General features: G+C 41.9%; 1 protein-coding gene across 4 annotated transcripts; it reads right to left on the bottom strand.

The window, feature by feature from the left end:
• Positions 1-9: 9 nt before the first annotated feature.
• On the bottom strand, positions 10-27,118 carry LOC138754193 (serine/arginine-rich splicing factor 5-like). 4 transcript variants are annotated; one of them, XM_069918099.1, is made up of 9 exons: positions 26,619-26,724; positions 24,366-24,400; positions 8,621-8,748; positions 8,419-8,489; positions 8,247-8,342; positions 5,292-5,361; positions 2,513-2,586; positions 1,037-1,147; positions 10-545 (listed from the first exon to the last, which is right to left on the bottom strand). In XM_069918099.1, the coding sequence occupies exons 3-9, from the start codon at positions 8,741-8,743 to the stop codon at positions 284-286; spliced, it is 807 nt and encodes a 268-aa protein (XP_069774200.1). In that variant the 5' UTR covers positions 8,744-8,748; positions 24,366-24,400; positions 26,619-26,724; the 3' UTR covers positions 10-283. The 4 variants fall into 4 exon arrangements, 3 of the variants coding, with proteins under 3 accessions (XP_069774200.1, XP_069774201.1, XP_069774199.1); XM_069918100.1 differs by lacking the exons at positions 24,366-24,400; positions 26,619-26,724 and adding an exon at positions 27,037-27,118; XM_069918098.1 differs by lacking the exon at positions 24,366-24,400 and having other exon boundaries at positions 26,619-26,723.
• Positions 27,119-27,787: the final 669 nt, after the last annotated feature.

The following is a 27,787-nucleotide window of genomic DNA, read 5'->3' as shown; positions in this document are numbered from 1 at the left end:
ACAATGTAATGAAATACAATATTTATCTCACAAAAAATGTAGTTCAATACAAATTTAGATGCGACTTTGAAGTCAATAGCACATTTTGTTGGAATAAATGAATATCTTGTACATACTTTAATTTTTGAAGGACTGCATGTGTAAGCCATACAATTCAAACAAACTTCCAGGATGTCCATTAACGTGGGTCCCAAGCAAATTTCCTTTAACTATCTACTTTCTACAACTCTCATTTACTTGGGTGAAAATCCACCTTTGTAACAACATTCCCAACAATTGGAGCTTAATCTGCACTTGCACCAGAAAGTGACCTTGACCTAGAACGCGAGCGAGAACGAGATTGTGGTCGCTCCAATGATGGAGATTTAGATGGTGAAGACGAATGAACTTTGTGCTCCTTGGCTGGGGCACGGGATCTGCTCCGAGATCGGGATTTACTGCGGCTTCTACTCTTTGATCTACTGTAGGATTTTCGGCTCCTGGAGCGAGAGCGACTACGAGACCTGGAATATGTACGGCTACGTGAACGTGACCTGCTGCGGGATCTGCAAGAGTAAAACAAGAACATCTTTCAAGCATATTCAACTGCTATTTCTTGCAAGTATTCATAAAGAAGGGCCAGCAAGGTTAGTGTGATGTTATTACAGTGCCAACAACTGGGGTTTGAATCCCATGCTGTTTGTACATTCTCTTTGTGTCTGCATAGGTTTCCTCCCACCCTTCAAAATGTACCAGGATTACAGGTTAATTGGGGTATTTGGCCAGCACGGACTCATGCGCTGGAAGGGCCTGTTACCGTGCCGTATGTCTAAATGTAGAAATAAATTAATTTAGACTTTTTTTAAGATTTGAAATTTCAGCTGAAAGTAAACTATTCCTTGTTGAACTAGTTTTCAGCTTGACATACAACACCTGCATTTTTGGTACCAATGTGGTAAATAACAGCTTCATTAGCTGTCCATCCATCCACTTCCCCAAAAGTACACGTCAGTTGAAGTAACTGCTTAATAGTCCACAAAAGTTGTTCTGTATTTACCTGTGATGTCTTGGTTCCTCAATCAGTCGGATCTTTCTTCCATTTATTTCTGCACCAGACAGTTTATCAACTGCGTTCTTCAAGTCACTGTACGAAGCAAACTCAACCACTCTATGAAAAATAGAATTAAGCAGTTTGGCAAAATTATATTAAAAAATAACAAGCATGTCAAATGAGAGAAACAAAATGCAGATGCTGGAACCTTGAGTAAACAACCAGCTGTTTTGATCATAGAAACAGGGGAAAGTTGAATGCAAGCACCCACTGATGGTCCTTTCAGTTGAAAACTCACCAGCACTTTTTGTTCCTCTCAGTTCATTGTTTGCTCGTACAAGTCGAACCATGAAGCCCCCCCAAAAAATGGGGGGGGGGGGGGGGTCAAATTATACACCAGATATACTTTTCAGACTTAAATTCATCTCAAATCCAATCAGCGTTCATCCAGCGTACAAATTGACCCTTGAAAAACAAAAAAACCCAGACTGTGACAGATTTTCATTGAAAACAACACAATTAGCACACTTCAAAACTTGCTGTCATTATCTGAAAACAATAACACATTTAGAAACTTTCAAATCACTCTCGCTATCAATGTCTGAAGCAAAAATGGCAGCAAACACATCCATCCTCTCACTGTGGGTCCCAGTCTGTATCTGATGAGGTGATTTCAGCTTCATCGTCAGTGTCCCACAATAAATCCTTTTCTGTGCTATCAATTCCACAAGAGATACTGCACTTTTTAAATGATTTAGGAATAACGGTGCATCGTTCCCTGAAGATAGAATCTCATGTAGATAGGGTGGTGAAGAAGGCTTTTGGTATCCTGGTATAAATCAAAGCATAGAATGCAGGAGTTGGGAAGTGATGTTGAGACTGTTCAAGGCATTGGCGAGGCCAAATTTGAAATACTGTGTGCAGTTCTGGTCACCTAATTATAGGAAGGATATCAAAAAGGCAGAGAGAGAGTGCAGAGAAGATTTACAAAAATGTTACCTGGGTTTCAGAATCTAGATTACAAAGCAAGATTGAGCAGATTAGGTCTTTATTCCTTGGAGCATAGAAGGTTGAGGGGGGATTTAATAGAGGTATTTAAGATTATGAGTGAGATTAGATAGAGTTGATGTGGATAGGCTTTTTCACTTGAGGGTAGGAGAGATTGAAACAAGAGGTCATGAGGCAAAAGTTTAGAAGTAACACGAGGGGGATCTTCTTCACGCAGAGGGTGGTGGCTATGTGGAATGAGCTTCTGGGAGAGGTAGTGACGGCAGTGTCCATTTTGTCATTTAAGGAAAAATTAGATAGGTTTATGGATGGGAGGGGAATGGAGGGTTATGGGCAAGATGCAGGTAAGTGGGACTAGAGGAGAGGACGGTTTGGTGCGGACTAGAAGGGCCGAGATGGCCTGTTTCCGTGCTGTAATTGTTATATGGTTATATAATTTTGTACTTCCTAATTGAATCCATTCCTTTCACTCACCCTTCGTTCATTTTGTGCCTGTGTGCATCTGCAAAGGTAACCTCTCCAGCCTGTCTCATGAAATCTTTCAGATCCTATACAAGATCAAATCAATTAGGTTAGAAACATTTCATGTGCATACCTCTGGACATCTTATAACAAAGTCACTACAAATTAAACCAAAGCTAATACATCAAAATGTATTACCTTCCCACACAATTCCCTAGGTTATTCAACCAGCCACATGCAAGAAGAACTTGCAGAAGTATCAGCATGACCGACGACCCAATAGTGCTCTTCAGCACCTGCTCCACGTGAGCCCTCCCGGACATCACTCATCCAACAGATGGACTTTGGCAGCGCCATGGAACAGGAACCATGTTACCATGGTCTCCTCACTCACTCCAAATCAACCTTCCAAATAAACCTACTAGTGAATTTCCTTCAATCAAGGACCCCTCATTTTAGAGAAATTGACTTTAGGACAATTCGTTACCAGCATTTTCAGAGGCGCGGGAACGAACCTGAGCACTTAAGCTAGTGCCCACCAATGTTGGTCAGACCAGCATAAAACAGATCACCAACTGATTGAAACGTAGGACTGGCAATTCAACTAGGCCCAAGAGACCAAGCCAGAGCGATTAGGAAAACGTCACCCATCACAAGGCCAACGATACGAGAGGCTGGTAAATAAAGGTTTTAATATTTGGTTAAAAGGTTTGCACACAATTCAACACAGAACCAAACAAAAATGTCACACTTATGGTTTTCAAACACACATTACTTAAATCACAGTGTCAACTTTAAAATTTTTGAAACTTTATGAAAATTTAACAAATGGGCAATTTAAAAATCAGTGCAAAACTGAATATTCTCAAATCAATTTTCCTTGCTGCCAATCCTCTCTGCAATCAAAAGAACAAGGGCACAGCTTTGGCCAATTGTCTAGACAAATGATCCCAGCCCGCCTTTCTGTTTCTCAAAATAATTACCTATTTCCGTTTCATGGAAATGATCGGTACTGGATCCATTGCTGTTTGTCATATATATTAACGACCTAGATGATAAGGTGGCAAATTGGATTAGTAAATTTGCAGATGACAAAGACTGGCGGTGTTGTGGACAATGAGGAAGATTATCAAAGCTTACAGGGTGATATAAGTGTGGGCTGTAAGATGGCAGAGAGTTTAATACTGATAAATGTGAGGTGCTACATTTTGGTAGGACTAGCACGTTAAATGGTAGACAATTGAGGAATGCAGTGGAATAAGGGGATTTAGGAGTTATGGTATATAATTCTGTAAGTTAATCACATGTGGATAGGGTGGTGAAGAAGGCATTAGTATGTTGGCTTTCATAAATCAGAGTATAGAATACAGGAGTTGATGTTATGTTGAAATTGTATAAGGCATTGGTGAGGTCAAATTTGGACTATTGTGTGCGGTTTTGGCCACCAAATTACAGGAAGGATATAAACAGTATAGAGAGAGAGTGCAGAGAAGGTTTACAAGAATGTTGCTGAGGTTTCCAGGTTTGAGTAAAGGGAACAGTTGAGCAGGCTGCGACTTTATTCCCTGGAGCGTAGAAGGTTGAGGGGCGATTTCATAGAGGTATTCAGAATTATAAGGGGGACAGTTAAGAGTCAATGTGGATAGGCTTTATCCACTGAAAGTGGGGGAAGATTCAAAAAGAGCATGGATTGAGAGTAAAAGGGGAAAAGTTTAGGGGAAACATGAGGGGGAATTTCTTTACACAGAGGGTGGTGGGGATAATGGAATGAACTTCTGGCAGTGGTGGTAGAAGTGAAATCGATGTTAATATGGATGGGAGAGGTGTGGAGGGTTATGGGCCAAATGCAGATTAGTGGGACTAGGTAGAAGAAGATGTTAAGCACAGACTAGTAGGGCCGAACTGGCCTGTTTCTGTGCTGTAGATGGTTATATAAACAAGGTGCTCTCAGTGGGTGCCAAGTTAAGAGAATTTCAACTAGGTTGGTACTAGCAAACTACAGACACCATTATTAACGGAGGCAATGGGTTTGATCCCTGATACTATTCAGCAATCCCTGCTGGGCAAATGCATTGGCCAAAACCATATCAAGCTTGGGTATGGGAGTAATAAACTCCCAAAATAGAATTAATCATCCAGCCTCATAAAAGAAGAATCACAACTTGGTCAGGATTGTGAAGCATCCAGCACAAGTCATCAGCATCAGGAAAAAAGAAAACTGAAGGACAACATCTGCAATGAAGGCTCATCCTATTCCTACAATAGTTTGAGTATTCTGACATATTAGCAATAATTTTAAATGGCAAATTTTGGAAGGAGTAATTATGATAAGCAAGCACAGCTGGCAACATTTTACACAAGTCAGGCAATTAATGTTAAAGAACCAGGGTGCCACTGGGTTGGAAACATGAATAATATCCCTTTTTGAGCCAATCAATTTACTTGAAATTAACAACTCTTACATTATTCACATGATTCCTGCCCCATCTTTTCCTGCACCTGCTGACACATGCATGTCCAAAACTTTGTAATACAATGAACTAATTCCAATTGTTTGAAAAGGCAAGGCAAATGTTTAGTCTCCATCTTTTTGCAGTGCAACCGTTTGTTGATTTTGATTGCCCCATTTCATAGGTCTTCATCAGAAAAATACATTTCATACCCATTTGTTTAACTGCATGCATTCAGCTAACCACAAAATCAGTTGTCACATTTAAATTTGATCTTAAAACAAATTTCAATTATAGCAGCTGAATCAATAATGAAAGTAGTATACTTATGTGCAACGTACCTGCCAACTAATCCTTGATGACAAATTCTCAACTATCAATCTATTCTCTGTGCGAACTGGAGGGCCATTCCTGGAACACATGACATTAAATGGGATTTCTAACTGCTCAAGATTTCCATATTTAACTTTTACTTCCATTTCTTTTATACAGGTGCCTAACCTTTTGTCCAGAATCGTGGGGACCAGACACACCCCACCGCCCCCCCCCCCCCACCATTTATACAGGTGCCTAACCTTTTGTCCAAAATCATGGGGACCAGACACCCCCCCCCCCCCCCCACCGTTTATACAGGTGCCTAACCTTTTGTCCAGAATCGCAGGGACCAGACACACCCCACCCCCCCACCGTTTATACAGGTGCCTAACCTTTTGTCCAGAATTGTCAGTAATTCCATTGTTTGGAATTTTCCACATTTCAGAATCATTTAAAATTGTCAGTCCCTTTAAGCAAATGCGATGTTTTTAAAAAACGCACAAAACAGGGAGGGGGTGCGAGGTGTTAAAAAAATTTAGGAAAAGACCATAGTATCACTAGCATTTTTTATTTTAAAAGTAAAACTTCAAAATAAAACTGGCTCAGACATCTCAAACAGTGCAATTATAGCTCAAACATTTCATCAGAATGAACTTTTTAAAGACTTTTTAAAGACTTGTCTAATTAAAAGAGGTTTATAAGCAGTCTCCCTTTAATTGAATAAACAGCAAAATCTCATGCTCACTGATAAATGAACTTTGTTCCATCTCACCAATTAAATGATCGCACAATTTAACGCTATCAATGGGCATTTTTTTTAACCCATGTGCCCAATGACTTCGTCCTCATCACTACTCTCCTCCTGCTTATCGGTCGGTATGTAACAACATTTCAGCAATTTCCCCATCACTTACAGGTACATCATATTCTTTGATGTCAGCTGCCTCAAACATGTTTACATTTTCTGCTGCAACTTTTGGCATAGGTAGGTTAGCGATCCTCCTCCTCCCGTTACTGACAGAAAACTTTCAAAGTTTACACCTGTAGGCTCATTTTCATCGAACATTGTGGACGGCCAAAGTCTATGCCAAACATGTTTTAATGTTGTTTCAGTTACATTTCCCCATGCCTTTACAAGAACGTAATCTGCAAAAGCTTTTTCACTACAGATTTTAAGATGTTTTATCCCGTGATGCTTCTTAAATTTTTGCAGCCAAACATTACTCACCTTCAAGGTTCAGTTCATCATGGAATTTTCGAGCTTGTTTCATTACAAGCAGACCAGTCATTGTCACATCAATATCTGTTTTTTGCCCTATTCAAAGCTTTCCTTTTATTCATCAGTCTGTGGTCATCACTCTCACTAAAACTTCAACAACTGTTCTTTCTGTTTCCTCAAATCATACATGATAGACGATCCCACACCATAATCTTCTGTTAGATGACGCTACTATTAAGCTTCCGCAATAACTCTTCCTTCTGTTCATCCAATAATGAAAGACGCTTCCTTTTCTGCATCTCACTGCTACCTATGGGGACTCTGCAGCTCTTTCCTATGTTCAAAGACTTTACAGAGTCTTCTGACTCGTAGCGTTGACTGGGAGGGCAGGTGGCGATGAAGCTCAACAGGGAGGGGGCTCTTAGAAAGTGATAATTAGCAATGGCCCAGGCAATGAAGGTGATGATACTGCAAATTATCGAAGTGGAGCATGACAAGATGCACTGGAGTTGAGCAAGGGTCTCATCAGGTTATGTTTGGTGCCAAACTCCATCTTTGATGAGCAGATGTCATCTACTGAAAAAGAAGTACGGGCTTTTGGAGGTTGCCAGTTTTCGGAATTCCGGATAAAAGGTTAGGTACTTGAAGGTTAGGCATATTTGAAGGGAAGCAAATGAAAACTGCTTCTGCACATGGAAGTACAAATTCTTAACCACCGTATGTGCTGGCGTACAGAATGAACTGAAACCTAAAAACATCATCTTAAAATGAGTCCTCCCAGCCATACTGCCTTAGTGAGTTGTACCCTTTTTGTTTGTACAAGTTCTATATTAAAATCAATAAAAAAAATTAATAAGGGTAATCCTACACTGGGTCCAAAATCAGAACCTTCCCAGCAAAGACTCAACACTGCTCCATCTTTCTGCCAACTCCAATGTAATCTCGCTCATGCCCTGTTAATTATCTCTGAAGTCTCAGTGTGCCTCCATGGAGTCCATCCGCTCAGTCTGATTGTTGTTGGATCTGTACAGACGTTAAACAGCCTATTACAGGAGCTGATTTTAGTTTAGTTTAAAATTTGCAAATGAATTTGAAATTGTTACATGGTCATTTGTTATTAAATATTGTGATTTACTTTTAACAACATCCACTAGTCAGCTGTAAGTACTAGATTTGTTGGGTCTTATACAAAGAGTATCGCTCAAAACCTACATTTTAGGTGGAAATTCCATGGTCGTCCCATATGCTGGCATATATGGTATACCTATTACAAGATCAATTTTCTTTTCTCAACTCCAGTTACAGAGATGGGTGTTGAGTCCCAGTGAGGAGAGCTTCTCTGCCAGCCTTTGGGGAATTATTGTATAATGAACAGCAAACAGCCTGGCATATGAGGCATCATTCTCCAGGTGGGTCAGAAATTCCTCCGCTCTAAAAAAAATGGATTGTTTCACAACAATCTCCACCAAGCTTTGTTTATCTTCCAATCTAAACCTTTCATGCTCACAAAATGATCACTTTTCGAAGCCCAGTCTTTCCTAATGCGTACATCCTCAATTTTCATATTATCCTTACTTATCTCCTTTGCACATCCCCCACCATGCCTCTATGTACTTAAAAAAATAATAATTTATTATTGTCCTTCCCAAGGACTTCAGTCAGGAACTCAAATCCTACAGGAACAGCTCAGCTACTCATCAGATGTAAAGCATTGACCCAGTGCTGAAATGGAATTGGCGATGCTCCTCTAAAATGGTCTCACCTTGTCTCATTACGTGGACGCCGTGGGCTAAAGCGACCCTGGTATCGTCCTCCACGTCCCCCTCTGGGCCGTGCTCTTGCATGTTCAACGGTAACTCTGCAACAAAAATTTAGTCAAACTCTACCCACTTTTCAAAAAGATCATAACTACACCCGATTATGATTATTTTTACCTTTCACTACACAGCTCTTTTCCATCCAGTTCATAAACAGCATCATCCGCATCTCTGTGATCCTCAAACTCCTAGAAGTAAAATCAGTATTAGTGTTCATAGTTTTTCAATTATATTTTTCAATAAGTCTACATAAGTCGATTTGTTCTTTAAACGTTAAAAAGTACAATGCACAAGACTTGTTATTGTTAAGCAATCTTACCACAAATCCAAATCCATTTTTCAAATCAATTTCTTTTATTCGCCCATATCCTTTGAAGAACTTCTCCACATCTCTCTCTCTGGCATGAGGGCTTAGTCTACCAATAAACACGCGAGAGCTCATTGTACCTGGAGACAGTTCACAGAAAATAAAGAGTCAACTATAAGTCAAAAGTTGAATGCAAATCTTTGCTATATAAAGTAGGCTGTGTGACCTGCTGAGTTTCTCTAGCATTGTTTTTACTTCTGAAAGTCTGTGGACTTTTGTTTCACTGCAAATTCATTATGCACTTTAGTCAAGACAAACCAAAAATGATAGTCAGTAAATCAAAACCTAAGGTGCTTTATAATTAGTGATGCTGTGGCATATATAATCAGAAAATAACATTGCATACATTATATTTTAGTTTCCAGGACTGTAGAAGAGTCAGTTGCTTCATTCCTGCAAAAGGTATAATGAAACAGTCTCTACTTGCTTGGATAAAAGCACTCACAAAGCTCGACACTAAACAGGATGTAGCACCACCAAAACACAGAAGGAGTAATTTGCATTGTAGCAAATTTACCAAGACACCTGACACAGTATTTTCCAATCCATCACCTCCACCAACTGGGACAAGGATAGCAAAAGAGCATTGGCAGCAACACCACCTGGATGTTGTCCATCAAGCAAGCCATTCTCAACCATTTTTTGGCTATTAGGACTCTGCTCAGAATTTACTGGCCCACTTCCCTATGAAGCAGTCAAGTTAAGTTGAATTCTTCCACACTGCTCTCCTATACCGATGACATTAAGGGACAAAAAAATATTTTATGATTTCAGTCGGAACTCCCCCCATCACCCCTAAATATGCTGTGGCTTCCATTGAGAATGGGCCCCTCAACATCATAAAACCATGTAACAACTACAGTACAGAAACAGGCCATTTTGGCCCTTCTACTCCACACCAAACTAAGTCCTCTCCTCCAGTCCCACCTACCTGCACCTTGCCCATAACCCTCCATTCCCCTCCCATCCAAATGCCTATCCAATTTTTCCTTAAATGACAAAATGGACCCTGCCACCACTAGACCCAGATGTTCATTCCACACAGCCACCATTCTGAGTAAAGAAGTTCCCCCTCATGTTACTTCTCAACTTTTGCCCCTTAACTCGTGTCCTCATTTCAATCTCTCATACAATGGAAAAAGCCTATCCACATCAATTCTATCTATCCCACTCATAATCTTAAATACCTCCATCCAATCCCCCTCAACCTTCTACGCTCCACCAAGGAATAAAGACCTAATCTGATCAATCTTTATTTGTAATCTAGATTCTGAAACCCAGGTAAAAATGTTTTAATAAATCTTCTCTGCACTCTCTCAACCTTGTTTTTTTTTTACTTAAACAAAAATTGTTTTTAATCATCTTTAAACATGAAAGCAGAATCAAACTTTAACTTATCTCTATTAACTAAACTAACCCAAATGAACCTCCTAATTCTAAGCGCACATGTATGATGTGTGTGTAAATTTAAGAAAGCTCTTTGGTTCACAGTTCAATCTCACTTCTCCTTCTTCCAAGTTCTCTGGTTGCAGGCAGTTCTTATACTGTGGACAGTATTTAACATGTATAAAGTTCACCAGGCTTTGGTGCTCGAAAGGTAAATGTTTACCGCTCAGGAAGGTTCTCATAGGGTTTGCAGAGAAAGATTTGTTGTTCCAGGATTTCCCCAACTGAGGTTCCACCATTAGTCACCTCAATGTCTTGCTGATGAAACTTGCCTCATCAGGATTCTCCAGATGATAACCTTTTACTTTCAGGCTATCACAGAGTTCCTTTCTGTTCCACTTATTCAAAGAGAAACATCAGACAGATAGCACTTCCAGCCATCCGCCGCTCTGGAGCTTTTCTTCAGTTTCAACCAGCTTCCTGGCTTGCACTGTTCAACTGCTTTCAGTGTCACACACACTAGCTGAGAGAGCTTATTTCGTCCCTCTCTCTCTCCCCTCCAACTGAGACTCCTAGAAGGCCCATGTGACTCTCTCACTTGCCACAAAACCCCCCCCCACCTTCTTCAGCAAACCACAGGAGTTATCCTTCTTGGTCAAGCTTTAGGTGAACAAAACCCAGGAGTGACCTTTCTGTGATCACTAAAGATACTTGCAAACAGCTAGAGTGTCTCCATTCCAAAATAATGGTCTATTCATTTTACGACATTATTTCAATTAGCACCTACTTGTGAAATGTGCATAGCATTCTCCATAGTTTCTGTAAAGTCCACTGAATATGAATTCTTTAGTTTTCAAATAAGATCTGTTTTAAAATGTAACCTACTCTAATTTTACCAATTATCTCCCAAATATATATTCCTTTACAATTCCTTTGGAAAATACAGAAAATTTGAGAAATAATTATTCTATGTTCATGCAAATTTGACACCCCTATACTCAAATAATGGGATTAGATTTGTAATAATATCCTTCCTATACATTTAGACCTGCAAAATTCTCCTCTGAGTGGTTGCAGAGAATTTGGAGATATGTGTTGGATGACACTTCTCTATGCAATCCAAAAATCTTTTCTTATTTTCTTTTGAGACATAGTATGCAACTTATAATTTTTGAGGTGGGGGTTGAATGGGAGGGGGTTTGGGTGAAAACCATCATGGATGTAACTTTATTTTGGTTCTTTTGAAATCTGTATTATTAATTATCATTACAACTTGTATGGAAATTTTAAAAAAATATATATTTTTTTAAATTTAATTTTATTTTTCACACTATAAATCACATTGATCAAGATACATACATTTTCCTTTTCAAATATATACAGTGTCGTTTTCTCCCCCCTCCCCTCCCACCCTCCCTACCTCCCCTCCCATTCATTTAAAGTTCAGAATCTAAGATACATTAAACCCGTCAAACAATGTTGTCACTCAATAAAAATAAACAAGAAATTCCACTGAGTCAATTATTTTCATTCTCTTCTCCTTCTGTCATTTTAGGTGGTAGATGTCCCCGGTAGTTTTCTCTATTATGTTTCATGTATGGCTCCCATATTTGTTCAAATATTGTAATATTATTTCTTAAATTATATGTTATTTTTTTCTAATGGAATACATTTATTCATTTCTATATACCATTGTTGTATTCTCAAGTTATCTTCTAATTTCCAGGCTGACATAATACATTTTTTTGCTACAGCTAGGGCTATCCTAACAAATCTTTTTTGTGCACCATCCAAATCAAGTCCAAATTCTTTGTTTTTGTTACTTAGGAGGAAGATCTCTGGGTTTTTTGGTATATTGCTTTTTGTGATTTTATTTAATATCTGGTTTAGATCTTCCCAAAATTTTTTCACTTTCTCACATGTCCAGATTGCATGAATTGTTGTTCCCATTTCCTTTTTACAGTGAAAACATCTGTCAGATACTGTTGGGTACCATTTATTTAACTTTTGAGGTGTAATATATAGCCTGTGTATCCAGTTATATTGTATCATACGTAACCTCGTATTTATTGTATTTCTCATAGTTCCTGAGCATAACTTCTCCCATGTTTCCTTCTTTATCTTTGTTTAGATCTTGTTCCCATTTTTGTTTAGTTTTACCATTTGTTTCCTCATTCTCCTTTTCTTGTAGTTTAATATACATGTTTGTTCTAAGTTTTTTGATTATCATTGTGTCTGTAATCACATATTCAAAATTACTTCCCTCTGGTAACCTCAGACTGCTTCCCAATTTGTCCTTCAAGTAGGATTTCAGTTGGTAGTATGCCAACACTGTATCGTGAGTTATATTATATTTATCCTTCATTTGTTCAAAGGACAATAATTTATTTCCCGAAAAACAATTTTCTATTCTTTTGATCCCTTTTTTCTCCCATTCTCTAAAGGAAAGGTTATCTATTGTAAAAGGGATTAGCTGATTTTGTGTCAGTATTAGTTTTGGTAGTTGGTAATTTGTTTTATTCCTTTCTACATGAATCTTCTTCCAAATATTGAGCAGATGATGTAATACTGGAGAATTCCTACGTTGTACCAATTTTTCATCCCATTTATATATAATATATGTTCGGGTATCTTCTCCCCTATTTTATCTAGTTCTAATCTAGTCCAATCTGGCTTTTCCCTTGTTTGATAAAAATCTGATAGGTATCTTAATTGTGCGGCTCTATAATAAATTTTAAAGTTTGGCAGTTGTAAGCCTCCTTGTTTGTACCATTCTGTTAATTTATCTAGTGCTATCCTCGGTTTCCCCCCTTTCCATAAAAATTTCCTTATTATTTTCTTTAACTCCTTGAAGAATTTCTCTGTCAAGTGTATTGGCAATGCCTGAAATAGGTATTGTATCCTTGGGAAAATGTTCATTTTAATACAGTTTATCCTTCCTATTAGTGTTAGTGGTAAGTCTTTCCAATGCTCTAAGTCGTCCTGTAATTTTTTCATTAGTGGATAATAATTGAGTTTATATAGATGGCCAAGGTTTTTATTTATTTGAATACCTAGGTATCGCATTGCTTGCATTTGCCATCTGAATGGTGATTCTTTCTTAAATTTTAAGAAATCCGCATTATCATTGGCATTGCTTCATTTTTATTTGCGTTAATCTTGTATCCCGACACTTCTCCGTATTCCTTCAATTTCTTATGTAATTCTTTTATTGATATTTCTGCTTCTGTTAAGTATATTATAACGTCATCTGCAAATAAACTGATTTTATATTGTCTTTTATTTTTATCCCTTTTATTTTGTTTTCTGTTCTTATCAGTTCTGCAAGTGGTTCTATGGCTAACGCGAACAATAAGGGCGATAGTGGGCATCCCTGCCTTGTTGATCTGCTTAATTTAAATTGTTTTGATATATATCCATTTACTGTCACTTTCACCAATGGTCCCTTATATAATGCTTGAATCCAATTAATATATTTCTCTGGTAAGCTGAATTTTTGTAGTACTTTGAATAAATAATTCCATTCTACTCTGTCAAAGGCCTTCTCTGCGTCTAAAGCAACCGCTACTGTTGGACCTTTATTTCCTTCTACTGCATGAATTAAGTTAATAAATTTACAAATATTGTCTGTTGTTCGTCTTTTTTTAATAAATCCAGTTTGGTCTAGATTTACTATTTTTGGTACTTAGTCGGCTAATCTGTTTGCTAATAGTTTAGCTATTATCTTATAATCTGTGTTAAGTAAAGATATTGGTCTATATGACGCTGGTGAGAGTGGATCTTTCCCTTGCTTTAGTATTACTGTAATTATTGCTGTTTTACATGAATCTGGTAAGCTTTGTGTTTTATCAATCTGGTTGATTACTTCCAGGAGGGGAGGAATTAATAAATCTTTAAATGTTTTATAAAATTCTATTGGGAATCCATCCTCTCCTGGTGTGTTATTATTTGGTAATTTTTTTATTATCTCTTGTATTTCTACTATTTGAAATGGTTCTGTTAATTTATTTTGTTCCTCTATTTGTAATTTCGGTAGTTCAATTTTAGTCAAAAATTCATCTATTTTGTCTTCTTTCCCTTCGTTTTCAGATTGGTATAATTGTTCGTAGAATTCTCTGAAGTTTTCATTAATCTCCGTTGGATTATATGTGATTTGTTTGTCTTTTTTCCTTGATGCCAATACCATTCTCTTAGTTTGTTCTGTCTTAAGCTGCCATGCTAGAATTTTGTGCATTTTTTCTCCTAGTTCATAATATTTCTGTTTTGTCTTCATTATGTTCTTCTCCACCTTATATGTTTGTAGTGTTTCATATTTTATTTTTTTATCTGCCAATTCTCTTCTTTTAGTTGTGTCTTCCTTCATTGCTAATTCTTTTTCTATATTTGCTATTTCCCTTTCCAACTGCTCTGTTTCCTGATTGTAGTCCTTCTTCATCATAGTTTTTTACAACAATATGTAGAGGTGCCGACCAGAGAAGGAGCAGTGTTAGATCTACTGTTGGCAAATGGGATGGGTCAAATGACGGAGGTTAGTGTTGGCGAGCACTTCGGGTCCAGTGATCATAATGCCATCAGCTTCAATGTCATTATGGAAAGAGAGAAGTCAGGGCCAAGGGTTGAGGTTTTTGATTGGGGAAAAGCTAGATTTGAGGAGATGCGAAAGGACTTGCAGGGTGTGCATTGGGACAATTTGTTTTATGGGCAGGATGTAGTAGAGAGATGGAAGCCTTTTAAAGATCAGATTTTGAGAGTGCAAAAGCTTTATGTTCCTGTTAGGTTAAAAGGAGGGGCAAAATGTTTGAGAGAGCCATGGTTTTCAAGGAATATTGGAAACTTGGTTCGAAGAAAAAGGGAGGCGTACATTAGATATAAGAAGCATGGAGTTAAGGAGATGTTTGAAAGATACATTGAATGTAAGAGGAATCTTAAGAGAGGAATTAGGAAAGCTAAAAGAAGGTACGAGGAAACTATGGCAAGCAGGGTGAAAACTAATCCAAAAGAGTTCTACAAATATGTTAATGGTAAAAGGAAAGCTAGAGACAAAATTGGTCCCTTAGAAAATCAGAGCGGAAAACTGTGTGTGGAGCCTAGAGAAATGGGGGAGATATTGAGCAGTTTCTTTTCTTCGGTATTCACTAAGGAGAAGGATTAGTGGGAGATGTGAGATAAAAAAAAGCAAATTGGGTAAATATGGGGAATATAGAGATTACAAAAGGTGTAGTTTTAGGGCTTTTGAAGAATATAAAGGTGGATAAGTCTCCTGGACCAGACGGGATCTTCCGCAGGACATTGAGAGAAGTGAAGGAGGAAATAGCAGAGGCTCTGGCGGTAATTTTCCAAATGTCATTAGATATGGGGATAGTGCCGGAGGATTGGCGCATTGCGCATGTGGTTCCGTTATTTAAAAAGGGTTCAAGGAGGAAGCCTGGCAACTATCGGCCTGTAAGTTTGACGTCTGTGGTAGGTAAATTAATGGAGAAAATTCTTAGAGATAGTAGTTATAAACATCTGGATAGACAGGGTCTGATCAGGAGCACTCAACATGGATTTGTGGGAGGAAGGTCATGTTTGACCAATCTGATTGAATTTTTTGAAGAGGTGACTAGGAATGTGGATGAGGGTAGCGCAGTGGATGTTGTCTATATGGACTTCAGTAAGGCCTTCGATAAGGTACCACATGGAAGGTTAGTTAGGAAGGTGCAGTCTTTAGGTATAAATTTTGAGATAGTCAAATGGATTGAACATTGGCTGAAAGGGAGATGCCAGAGAGTGGTAGTGGATAATTGTCTGTCAGGTTGGAGGCCGGTGACCAGTGGTGTGCCTCAAGGATTTGTATTGGGCCCATTGTTGTTCGTTATATACATTAATGATCTAGATGACGGGGTGGTGAATTGGATTAGTGAATATGCAGACGATACTAAGATAGGTGGAATAGTGGATAATGAAGAAGGTTTTCAAGGATTGCAGAGGGATTTGGGCTGCTTAGAAAAGTGGGCTGAAAAATGGCAGATGGAATTTAATGCTGATAAGTGTGAGGTGCTTCATTTTGGTAAGAAGAATCAGAATAGGACATACGTGGTAAATGGGAGAGCACTGATGAATACAGAAGAGCAGATAGATTTAGGAGTAACGGTACATCGTTCCCTGAAGGTAGAAACTCACGTGAATAGGGTGGTGAAGAAGGCTTTTAGTATGCTGGCCTTTATCAATCATTGCATGGAATATAGGAGTTGGGAGGTGATGTTGAGATTGTATAAGACGTTGGTGCGGCCTAATTTGGAGTTCTGTGTACAGTTCTGGTCACCTAATTATAGGAAGGATATAAACAGAGTGGAGAGAGTGCAGAGAAGGCTTACCAGAATGTTACCTGGGTTTAAGCATCTAGAGTATAGGGAGAGATTGGACAGATTAGGTCTTTATTCTTTGGAGCGTAGAAGGTTGAGAGGGGATTTGATAGAAGTATTTAAGATTATGAAAGAGATAGACAGAGTGGATGTGGATAGACTATTTCCGTTAAGAGGAGGAAAGATTAAAACAAGAGGACATGAGTTAAGAATTAAGGGGCAGAGGTTTAGAGGTAACATGAGGGGGAACTTCTTTACTCAGAGAGTGGTAGCCGTGTGGAATGAGCTTCCGGGAGAAATAGTGGAGGCGGAGTCAATTGTATTATTTAAGAAAAGGTTGGACAGGTATATGGATGAGAAGAAGATGGAGGGTTATGGGCATTGTGCAGGGAGGTGGGACTAGAAAGGGGTGTTTGGTTCGGTGCGGACTGGAAGGGCCTAATGGCCTGTTTCCGTGCTGTAATTGTTATGTTATGTTATGGTTACATAACTTATTATTTGCCCTCTGATGAACGCTTTCATTGCGTCCCATAGTATAAACTTATCTTTCACTGATTCCGTATTTATTTCAAAGTACATTTCAATTTGTCTTTCAATTAATTCTCTAAAATCCTGCCTTTTAAGTAGCATGGAGTTTAATCTCCATCTATACATTCTTGGAGGGATGTCCTCTAACTCTATTGTCAATATCAGGGGTGAGTGGTCCGATAATATTCTAGCTTTATATTCTGTTTTTCTAACTCTGTCTTGCATGCGAGCTGATAACAGGAATAGTTCTATTCTTGAGTATGTTTTATGTCTACCTGAATAATATTAATATTCCTTTTGCTTTTGGTGTTGTTTCCTCCATATATCCAAAAGTTGCATTTCTTGCATCGATTTAATTATAAATTTGGTTACTTTGTTCTTTCTGTTAATTTTTTTCCCAGGTTTATCCATGTTTGAATCCAAATTAAGGTTGAAATCCCCTCCTATTAGTATGTTCCCTTGCGTGTCTGCTATCTTCAAAAAAATATCTTGCATAAATTTTTGATCTTCTTCGTTAGATGAATATACATTGAGTAAATTCCAAAACTCCGAATATATCTGACATTTTATCATTACATATCTCCCTGCTGGATCTATTATTTCCTCTTCTATTTTAATTGGTACATTTTTACTGATTAATATAGCTACTCCTCTAGCTTTTGAATTATATGACGCTGCTGTTACATTTCCTATCCAATCTCTCTTTAATTTCTTGTGCTCCACTTCAGTTAAGTGTGTTTCTTGCACGAATGCTATATCAATTTTTTCTTTTTTCAGTAAATTTAGCAGTTTCTTCCTTTTGATTTGGTTATGTATTCCGTTAATATTTAAAGTCATATAGTTCAACATAGCCATTTCATACTTTGTTTATCTTTCCTTTCCGTTTCCTCATCATCACCTTTCCTTCTTATCCATTTCTGCTTTCTTTTTTTGAACACTTTATCTTTCTTTGGCTTGGCTTCGCGGACGAAGATTTATGGAGGGGGTAAAAAAGTCCACGTCAGCTGCAGGCTCGTTTGTGGCTGACCAGTCCGATGCGGGACAGGCAGACACGATTGCAGCGGTTGCAAGGGAAAATTGGTTGGTTGGGGTTGGGTGTTGGGTTTTTCCTCCTTTGCCTTTTGTCAGTGAGGTGGGCTCTGCGGTCTTCTTCAAAGGAGGCTGCTGCCCGCCAAACTGTGAGGCGCCAAGATGCACGGTTTGAGGCGTTATCAGCCCACTGGCGGTGGTCAATGTGGCAGGCACCAAGAGATTTCTTTAGGCAGTCCTTGTACCTTTTCTTTGGTGCACCTCTGTCACGGTGGCCAGTGGAGAGCTCGCCATATAATACGATCTTGGGAAGGCGATGGTCCTCCATTCTGGAGACGTGACCCATCCAGCGCAGCTGGATCTTCAGCAGCGTGGACTCGATGCTGTCGACCTCTGCCATCTCGAGTACCTCGACGTTAGGGGTGTGAGCGCTCCAATGGATGTTGAGGATGGAGCGGAGACAACGCTGGTGGAAGCGTTCTAGGAGCCGTAGGTGGTGCCGGTAGAGGACCCATGATTCGGAGCCGAACAGGAGTGTGGGTATGACAACGGCTCTGTATACGCTTATCTTTGTGAGGTTTTTCAGTTGGTTGTTTTTCCAGACTCTTTTGTGTAGTCTTCCAAAGGCGCTATTTGCCTTGGCGAGTCTGTTGTCTATCTCATTGTCGATCCTTGCATCTGATGAAATGGTGCAGCCGAGATAGGTAAACTGGTTGACCGTTTTGAGTTTTGTGTGCCCGATGGAGATGTGGGGGGGCTGGTAGTCATGGTGGGGAGCTGGCTGATGGAGGACCTCAGTTTTCTTCAGGCTGACTTCCAGGCCAAACATTTTGGCAGTTTCCGCAAAGCAGGACGTCAAGCGCTGAAGAGCTGGCTCTGAATGGGCAACTAAAGCGGCATCATCTGCAAAGAGTAGTTCACGGACAAGTTTCTCTTGTGTCTTGGTGTGAGCTTGCAGGCGCCTCAGATTGAAGAGACTTCCATCCGTGCGGTACCGGATGTAAACAGCGTCTTCATTGTTGGGGTCTTTCATGGCTTGGTTCAGCATCATGCTGAAGAAGATTGAAAAGAGGGTTGGTGCGAGAACACAGCCTTGCTTCACGCCATTGTTAATGGAGAAGGGTTCAGAGAGCTCATTGCTGTATCTGACCCGACCTTGTTGGTTTTCGTGCAGTTGGATAATCATGTTGAGGAACTTTGGGGGACATCCGATGCGCTCTAGTATTTGCCAAAGCCCTTTCCTGCTCACGGTGTCGAAGGCTTTGGTGAGGTCAACAAAGGTGATGTAGAGTCCTTTGTTTTGTTCTCTGCACTTTTCTTGGAGCTGTCTGAGGGCAAAGACCATGTCAGTGGTTCCTCTGTTTGCGCGAAAGCCGCACTGTGATTCTGGGAGAATATTCTCAGCGACACTAGGTATTATTCTATTTAGTAGAATCCTAGCGAAGATTTTGCCTGCAATGGAGAGCAACGTGATTCCCCTGTAGTTTGAGCAGTCTGATTTCTCGCCTTTGTTTTTGTACAGGGTGATGATGGTGGCATCACGAAGATCCTGAGGCAGTTTACCTTGGTCCCAACAAAGCTTGAAAAACTCATGCAGTTTGGCATGCAGAGTTTTGCCGCCAGCCTTCCAGACTTCTGGGGGGATTCCATCCATACCTGCTGCTTTGCCACTTTTCAGTTGTTCGATTGCCTTATATGTCTCATCCAGGGTGGGAACCTCATCCAGCTCTAGCCTTAGGGGCTGTTGAGGGAGCTGGAGCAGGGCGGAATCTTGGACTGAGCGGTTGGTACTGAAAAGAGATTGGAAGTGTTCTGACCATCGGTTGAGGATGGAGATCTTGTCGCTGAGGAGGACTTTGCCGTCTGAGCTGCGCAGCGGGCTTTGGACTTGGGGTGAGGGGCCGTACACAGCCTTTAGAGCCTCGTAGAAACCCTTTATAAGTCATTTCTAAAACATCAAACATTTCCCTTATTCTCCTATCTAAAATTTCTTTAACCCCACTATCCCCTCCCCTTCCTGAGTTGCCCTTTATCCCTTGTCGGGCCACCACATCTCCCCTCTCCATTTGGATTTGCGAATTCACTCGCAAGCGTCAACTGATTTCGCAGTGACCGTAACTCCTCCCCACTCAGCCCCCCCAGAAAAGATTTCAATTTTCCTATACAACAAGTCACTCTCTTAATTCCCTCCTTACTTCCTCTCTTCCCTTTCTTTCCCTTATTAATTCTTATCTATACTCTATATATTTTCTTTTAAATATGCATACACTTATGTACACACATATATACATACACACATATATATAGTTCGTGGTCATTTTTGCTCTCGTTACATGTCTTCATCGCTCTGTCTGTTTTGTAGTTGTTCTGCAAATTTTCGTGCTTCCTCCGGATCCGAGAACAGTCTGTTTTGCTGCCCTGGAATAACTATTTTAAGCACCACTGGGTACTTTAGCATAAATTTATATCCTTTTTTCCATAGGATCGCTTTTGCTGTATTAAACACCTTCCTCTTCTTCAGGAGTTCAAAACTTATACCTGGATAGAAAATTTTTTTTTGACCTTTGTATTCCAGTGGCTTTTTGTCTTCTCTTATTTTCTTCATTGCTTTCTCCAATATATTTTCTCTTGTTGTATATCTTAGGAATTTTACTAAAATGGATCTTGGTTTTTGTTGTGGTTGTGGTTTAGGGGCTAATGTTCTATGTGCCCTTTCTATTTCCATTTCTTCCTGTAATTCTGGTCTTCCTAGGACCCTGGGGATTCAATCTTTTATAAATTCTCTCATATTCTTGCCTTCTTCATCTTCCTTAAGGCCCACTATCTTTATATTATTTCTTCTATTATCTTCTTCTTTGGCTTGGCTTCGCGGACGAAGATTTATGGAGGGGGTAAAAAGTCCACGTCAGCTGCAGGCTCGTTTGTGGCTGACAAGTCCGATGCGGGACAGGCAGACACGGTTGCAGCGGCTGTAGGGGAAAATTGGTTGGTTGGGGTTGGGTGTTGGGTTTTTCCTCCTTTGCCTTTTGTCAATGAGGTGGGCTCTGCGGTCTTCTTCAAAGGAGGTTGCTGCCCGCCAAACTGTGAGGCGCCAAGATGCACGGTTTGAGGCGATATCAGCCCACTGGCGGTGGTCAATGTGGCAGGCACCAAGAGATTTCTTTAGGCAGTCCTTGAACCTTTTCTTTGGTGCACCTCTGTCACGGTGGCCAGTGGAGAGCTCGCCATATAACACGATCTTGGGAAGGCGATGGTCCTCCATTCTGGAGACGTGACCCACCCAGCGCAGCTGGATCTTCAGCAGCGTGGACTCGATGCTGTCGACCTCTGCCATCTCGAGTACTTCGACGTTAGGGATGAAAGCGCTCCAATGGATGTTGAGGATGGAGCGGAGACAACGCTGGTGGAAGCGTTCTAGGAGCCGTAGGTGATGCTGGTAGAGGACCCATGATTCGGAGCCGAACAGGAGTGTGGGTATGACAACAGCTCTATATATGCTTATCTTTGTGAGGTTTTTCAGTTGGTTGTTTTTCCAGACTCTTTTGTGTAGTCTTCCAAAGGCGCTATTTGCCTTGGCGAGTCTGTTGTCTATCTCGTTGTCGATCCTTGCATCTGATGAAATGGTGCAGCCGAGATAGGTAAACTGGTTGACCGTTTTGAGTTTTGTGTGCCCAATGGAGATGTGGGGGGGCTGGTAGTCATGGTGGGGAGCTGGCTGATGGAGGACCTCAGTTTTCTTCAGGCTGACTTCCAGGCCAAACATTTTGGCAGTTTCCGCAAAGCAGGACGTCAAGCGCTGAAGAGCTGGCTCTGAATGGGCAACTAAAGCGGAATCGTCTGCAAAGAGTAGTTCACGGACAAGTTTCTCTTGTGTCTTGGTGTGAGCTTGCAGGCGCCTCAGATTGAAGAGACTGCCATCCGTGCGGTACCGGATGTAAACAGCATCTTCATTGTTGAGGTCTTTCATGGCTTGGTTCGGCATCATGCTGAAGAAGATTGAAAAGAGGGTTGGTGCGAGAATACAGCCTTGCTTCACGCCATTGTTAATGGAGAAGGGTTCAGAGAGCTCATTGCTGTATCTGACCCGACCTTGTTGGTTTTCGTGCAGTTGGATAATCATGTTGAGGAACTTTGGGGGACATCCGATGCGCTCTAGTACTTGCCAAAGCCCTTTCCTGCTCACGGTGTCGAAGGCTTTGGTGAGGTCAACAAAGGTGATGTAGAGTCCTTTGTTTTGTTCTCTGCACTTTTCTATCTTCTGAGCTAACAGATCTTGTATCTCTTTAACTTTTTTATTAGATTCTTCTAATTTCTTTTTTAAGTCCTCTACTTCCATTTCTACGGCTGTTTCTCGTGACCATCTCTAATCTATTCATTTTTTCTTCTGTACTTTTAATTCTTTTTATTTCACTAAATTCTTGTGATTGCCATTCTTTTACTGATTCCATATATTCTTTAAAAAAAAATCCATTGTCTTGCCCTTCCCCTTCCATTTCTCCGTGTTCTTCTTCCTCTGGGTTGGTCATCTATTGTTTCCTTGATTTCTTTTTACTCTCTTCTTTCTTGTTTTCGTTGTTTTCTATGTTTTCTTCTTGTTGTTGTGCTGTGGCTGTCATTCTCAGCTGTGGAGATCGACTCCTCAGCTGGTCCCCCCTCCCGTCAGTGTTTTTTTTGTCTTGCGCATGCGCGGTTGCGCACTTTTGTTTGGCTCCGTGAGCCATTTTTGTAGTCCCGAGCTCGGGACTTCGACTGACCTGAGGGAGCAGGCTTCTCTCTCCACAGTGGGCCTCCTCGGACAGGTAAGGCCTTCACCTTCTTCTTCCGATGTCTTTTCTTCTTCTCTTTTTCCTGTTGCTTTCGACTTTTCTTTCTTCGCTGCCATTTTCTTCCCACCTTTACTTTCACTTTATTTTAATTTTCGTGTTTGTGCCTTTGTGTTTTCTGTTTTTTTTAAACTTTTCCAGAGAGGGCTGGAGTTCCCCGACCGGCCATTACTCCATCACGTGACTCCTCCCTCTCTCAACCTTCTTGATATCCTTCCTATAAGTCAGTGACCAGAACCGCACACAGTACTCTAAATTTCGCCTCACCAATGCCCTGAACAGTCTCAGCATTGCTTCCCAACTCTTGCATTCTATGCTTTGATTTATACCAGCATAGCAAAAGCCATCTTCACCACCCTAAATGCGATTCTACCTTCAGGGAATGATGCACCGTTATTCCTCAATCTTTCTGCTCCACTGCATTCCTCAATGCCCTCCCATGCATGTCCTATTTTGATTTTTTCCACCAAGATGAACCACTTCACACTTCTCAGCATTAAACTCCATCCGCCATCTTTTAGCTCACTTTTCTAAGCTGTCCAAATCCCTCTGCAATCTTTGAAAACCTTCATTATCCATCTACAATTCCACCTATTTTAGTATCATTTGCATATTTACTGATCCAATTTACCACCCCATCATCCAGATCATTAATATATACAAAACATCAAAGGAACCAATACCCTAACCCTACCTTGGAAACAATAGATTCTTTTAAACTGCAGCAACTGGGCAGCTCACCTGGGATGCAGGTGCAATTACTGGGGGAAATGTGCTGGAAGCACCTTTAAACCAGTGATTTAAGGGGGATCCCACCCCTGCGATGATGCGGTAAGTGACATGTCATGCACTCACAGGAACTATCAGTAGTCAGTCTCTTGCCCCCACCATCAATCATCCCCCCCCCAGTCAGTCACCACCCACAGTCAATCACCGCCCCCTCCATCAATCACACACGTGCGCCTCGCCCTTCAGCAACATCCTGCTGCCATGAACGTTGAACTGTCACTGCGAACCAGAGTGGTGTTCGGAGCAGGGGTAGTTCGCGGAACCCTTCTCCCGTGGCATCCCCCCCAACCATGGCAGCGACCTCACTCCCCCTGATTGTAGCCCCTCTCCCCCCCACACCCCACAGCAGTGATCCCTCTCGATCGCAGCAGGCACTTCAGCTAAGGTCTGACGTCACATGAGTAATCAGGTCGGCCATTTTCCTGGTCAAGTCGCTGTTGACGTGACCTAGACAAATTTAACTGGGTTCCCTGACTACCTCTGAGGTAGGTCAGGGACCCGGTTGGATTTGGACCACGCTGAATGGGTCGGATCCTTTTTAACTGCCGCATGAGTGGGGCGCTAACTGGGCAAATTGCTCAGTTAACCCCTTTTTACATGGGAGCTTGAAAGGACCTACTGACATTCTTTCGATCATTGGGTTGAATGATACTCTGTAAATGTGCTCCATAGTCAGCCATATTTACTTCTAAAGTCTGCTTTTTTTGTGACAGAAAATTAAAATCCTGGAATACTTTCCCCAACAGCAAGCTCAGCATTCCAACAGCAAGCTCAGCACCCAGTCATCAAGGCACTGACCTCTACCTTGCTGAAGTCAGCCTTGGTTCACATTCCTTGAATAAAAAAAGTTCCCAATTAGTGGAGGAATCAGGATTTAGCCATTTAGGTTGGATGGGTGAACGTGAAGGAAAATTAAACCATAGACAAGTCATTTTAGATGGTTGCAGGAATTATTCAAAAGTCATGTGGACCTTCACCACTATAAACAATTGTTGGCTCTCTGCAAGAAATGAAGGGATTATCTTGGTAGGAGTGATTGAATTGTCTGCAACATACACACTGGAGTTTAGAAAGATAAATGGAGGAGGGGTGGTAATAGAACAGTTTAAAAGTATGAAAGGAAAAGACAAGCAGGAGCAAGGAAGTTGTTTCCACTGCTAGTTGAGACAAGAACCAGGGAAAGTTCCCTCAAGAGTCAGCTGAGTACTTTAAAGGCAAGGATAAGAAGGAAATGCTTCACCTGAAGGAGTGAATTTGTGGAATTCTATACCCAAAAAGACATCCTCTATTCTAGACGCAAAGATTTTTGGGGAATTTGGGGTCGTGGGAGGGCAAGTTGAGCTGAGTTCACAGCCAGATTAGACATGATCTCATTGAATGGTGAAACAGGCTCAGTGTGTTGGATAGCCAACTCCTGCTCTCTAACCTTTCAAACCCGCAGACATGGATAGTGCAGCCTCTGTTGTAGTCTAGTGCACTGACCTCTACCTTGCTGAGGTCAGTCGACAGCTCTGAGACACCTCCTCCTATCAATCCCTCCCACAGGACCCCACCATCACCCATCAAGCCACCATCTCTCACCTCCGACTCTGGGCGCACCCCCCCCATCCATAGCCACCAACCTCAATGTCCCCCTTTCCTTGTACAGCCCATTTCTACCTACCCAAGATAAACAAACCTAACAATCCGGGCAGACCCATTTTTTTCCTGCTTGCTCTTGCCCCACAGAACTAATTTCATCCTACCTTGACTCCATCTTTTCTCCCCTAGTTCAATCCCTCCCCACCTACATCCACGACACCTCCTCCAAGACTTCAGATTTCCCGAACAAGACCGCCTCATCTTCACGATGGATGTTCAATCCCTTCACACCTCCATTCCCCACACAGAAGGCCTCAAAGTACTTTGCTTTTTCCTGGACCTCATACCTGAGCAGTCAACTTCCATCACCAGCACCCTTCTTAGCCTGGCAGAACTTGCCCTCACCTTAGTCAATTTCTCCTTCAACTCATCCCACTACCTCCAGATTAAAGGAGTAGCCATGGGTACCCGCATGAGTCCCAGCTATGCCTGCCCGTTTGTGGGTTTTATGGAGCAAAACATGCTACAAGCCTACACAAGCAAGACCCCCCCCCCCCCACCACTTCCTCCAGTACATCAACTACATCGGGGCTGCCTCATGCACCTGCAATGAGCTTGTCAACTTCATCAATTTCGCGGCTAATTTCCACCCGGACCTCAAACTCACCTGGTCTATCTCTTAGATGACTCTCTCCCTTTTCTGGATCTGTCTCCATCTCAGGAAACAAGACTCTCCACTGACATTTATTACAAACCCTCTAACTCACACAACAACCTGGACTACTCGTCCTCACTCCTTGTCCCCTGCAAGGACTCCATCCCCTTCTCTCAATTTCTCCGCCTATGCCGCATCTGCTCCCAAGATGAGGTCTTCCAGTTCTCTGAAATGTCTGCACAGCCAGCAAGTCCGAGCCACTGAAAGGATCAGGTGGCAAAGAAACCACACATGGCAAGTCCTCACCATTCAACAGCACTGTGTCATACCTCCACACATACAGTACTCCCCCACTACCTCCACTCACCTTCTACCTTTTCCCTCACCCAACCTCCAACACAATACCCCAACCCCACCAACATTCCCCAAACACCCCCTCCCTCCTTCCCCCACTCAACCTCTACCTTCTTCCCCATCCAACCCCACCAACATTCCCCATCCAACCCCACCAACATTCCCCATCCAACCCCACCAACATTCCCCATCCAACCCCACCAACATTCCCCATCCAACCCCACCAACATTCCCCAAACACCCCCTCCCTCCTTCCCCCACGCAACCTCTACCTTCTCCCTCACCCGAAAGCACCCCCAACCCCACCAACATTCCCCTAAAACACCACCCTCCCTTCCCACATCCCTTCCCCCCCCCCTCTACCTTCTTCCCCACCCGACCCCACCACACAGCACCTCCAACATCTCCTCCTCCCCTTCCCTTCCCTTCCCCTCACCCCAGGAACAAGATCCCCCACATACTCAAGTGCTCCGTTCAAACTACCGCAGACAAAATAAGAAACGAGGCACAAAATGGAGTCCGCTACCCGGCGGCAGCCAATGGCGTGGAGCACCGAGACGTCACTGGAGCTCGAATGCGAAGCGGCAGCCAATGGCGCAGCGTGCCCTGACAACCCTCGCAACCGCTGCCCAATCGGCAACCAATGGTGTGGGGCATAGTGACGTCAAGAGAGACCGCTGCTCCGGCGGCAGCCAATAGTGTGACGCGCCGCCACTCACGTCGGATTCCACCGCGTCATCAGCGAACGGGATCGGACGCTAACGTCAGGTTAATTTAAATTTCAAACAAGAGCGCCATTCAATCCGAAGGGGAGGGGCAAAGACGAACAGGACACGAGGAACCTGAGTGGACAACAGTGGTCGTCGCTTCACCACCTACCAGTGGGCCCCGTGACACAATAGCCCGTCCTGCCGACACGGACGACCGGTCCGTCTCTTCGGGGAACCGGAGACCAACCCGTCTGTCTGGGGTCTCTCGTGCACGTGCAGAACGGCCCGTCGGTCTGGGGTCTCCCGTGCACGTGCGGAACGGCCTGTCTGTCTGGGGTCTCCCGTGCACGTGCACACCGGCCCGTCTGGGGTCTCCCGTGCACGTGCACACCGGCTCGTCTGTCTGGGGTCTCCTGTGTTAGAAACAGAATTACCTTTAAAGAAATTGTTCGAGACAAAAATTGAGAACAAAGAACATTTATTTTACAACAATGCAAAGTTGGGTGCTTCCCCTTACCCTGGGACACATACACTGGGGCTCACCCAACTTTTATACAGTTTATCTCAGTATAGGAATACCCCCCCCCCCCTTACATTCTTCTGCCTCCTGCTGGAGAGGTTTGGCATTAGGCAATCCTGCCTGCCTACGTGCTGTTTCTGTGCACGGAGGACCAGGGGTGTCTCATGTCGTTATCCTCATTGTCTTTATTCACAACCTTGCTCTTGTCCCCATTCACACCTCTCATACAGTCTCTTCATATGCAGAGTTCTCTAATCCTGTCTAGAGTTTACTAGTTTAATATACATAACTTGATAAATCTGTGTAAGGCTTACTAATTATATATGTCGAACTGGCTAATACTGTCTAAGGTTTTCTAATTATTTATGCAAGCCTTGCTAAGTCTATCTGGGGCTTGGAG

The sequence above is a fragment of the Narcine bancroftii genome, chromosome 2 (genome assembly GCF_036971445.1).
Source record: "Narcine bancroftii isolate sNarBan1 chromosome 2, sNarBan1.hap1, whole genome shotgun sequence".
NCBI lineage: Eukaryota > Metazoa > Chordata > Chondrichthyes > Torpediniformes > Narcinidae > Narcine > Narcine bancroftii.
The sequence above is the reverse complement of the archived record's forward strand: the minus strand, read 5'-3'. Positions and strand labels throughout refer to the sequence as shown.

Excerpts from the sequence above, each read along its gene's own strand:
- LOC138754193 (XM_069918100.1), bottom strand. The coding sequence starts at position 8,743 with ATGAGCTCTCGCGTGTTTATTGGTAGACTAAGCCCTCATGCCAGAGAG. Across the intron at positions 8,343-8,418 it reads AAAGAGCTGTGTAGTGAAAG|AGTTACCGTTGAACATGCAA; the intron begins GTAAAAATAATC and ends TTTTTGTTGCAG. Across the intron at positions 5,362-8,246 it reads CGTCCACGTAATGAGACAAG|GAATGGCCCTCCAGTTCGCA; the intron begins GTGAGACCATTT and ends CATGTGTTCCAG.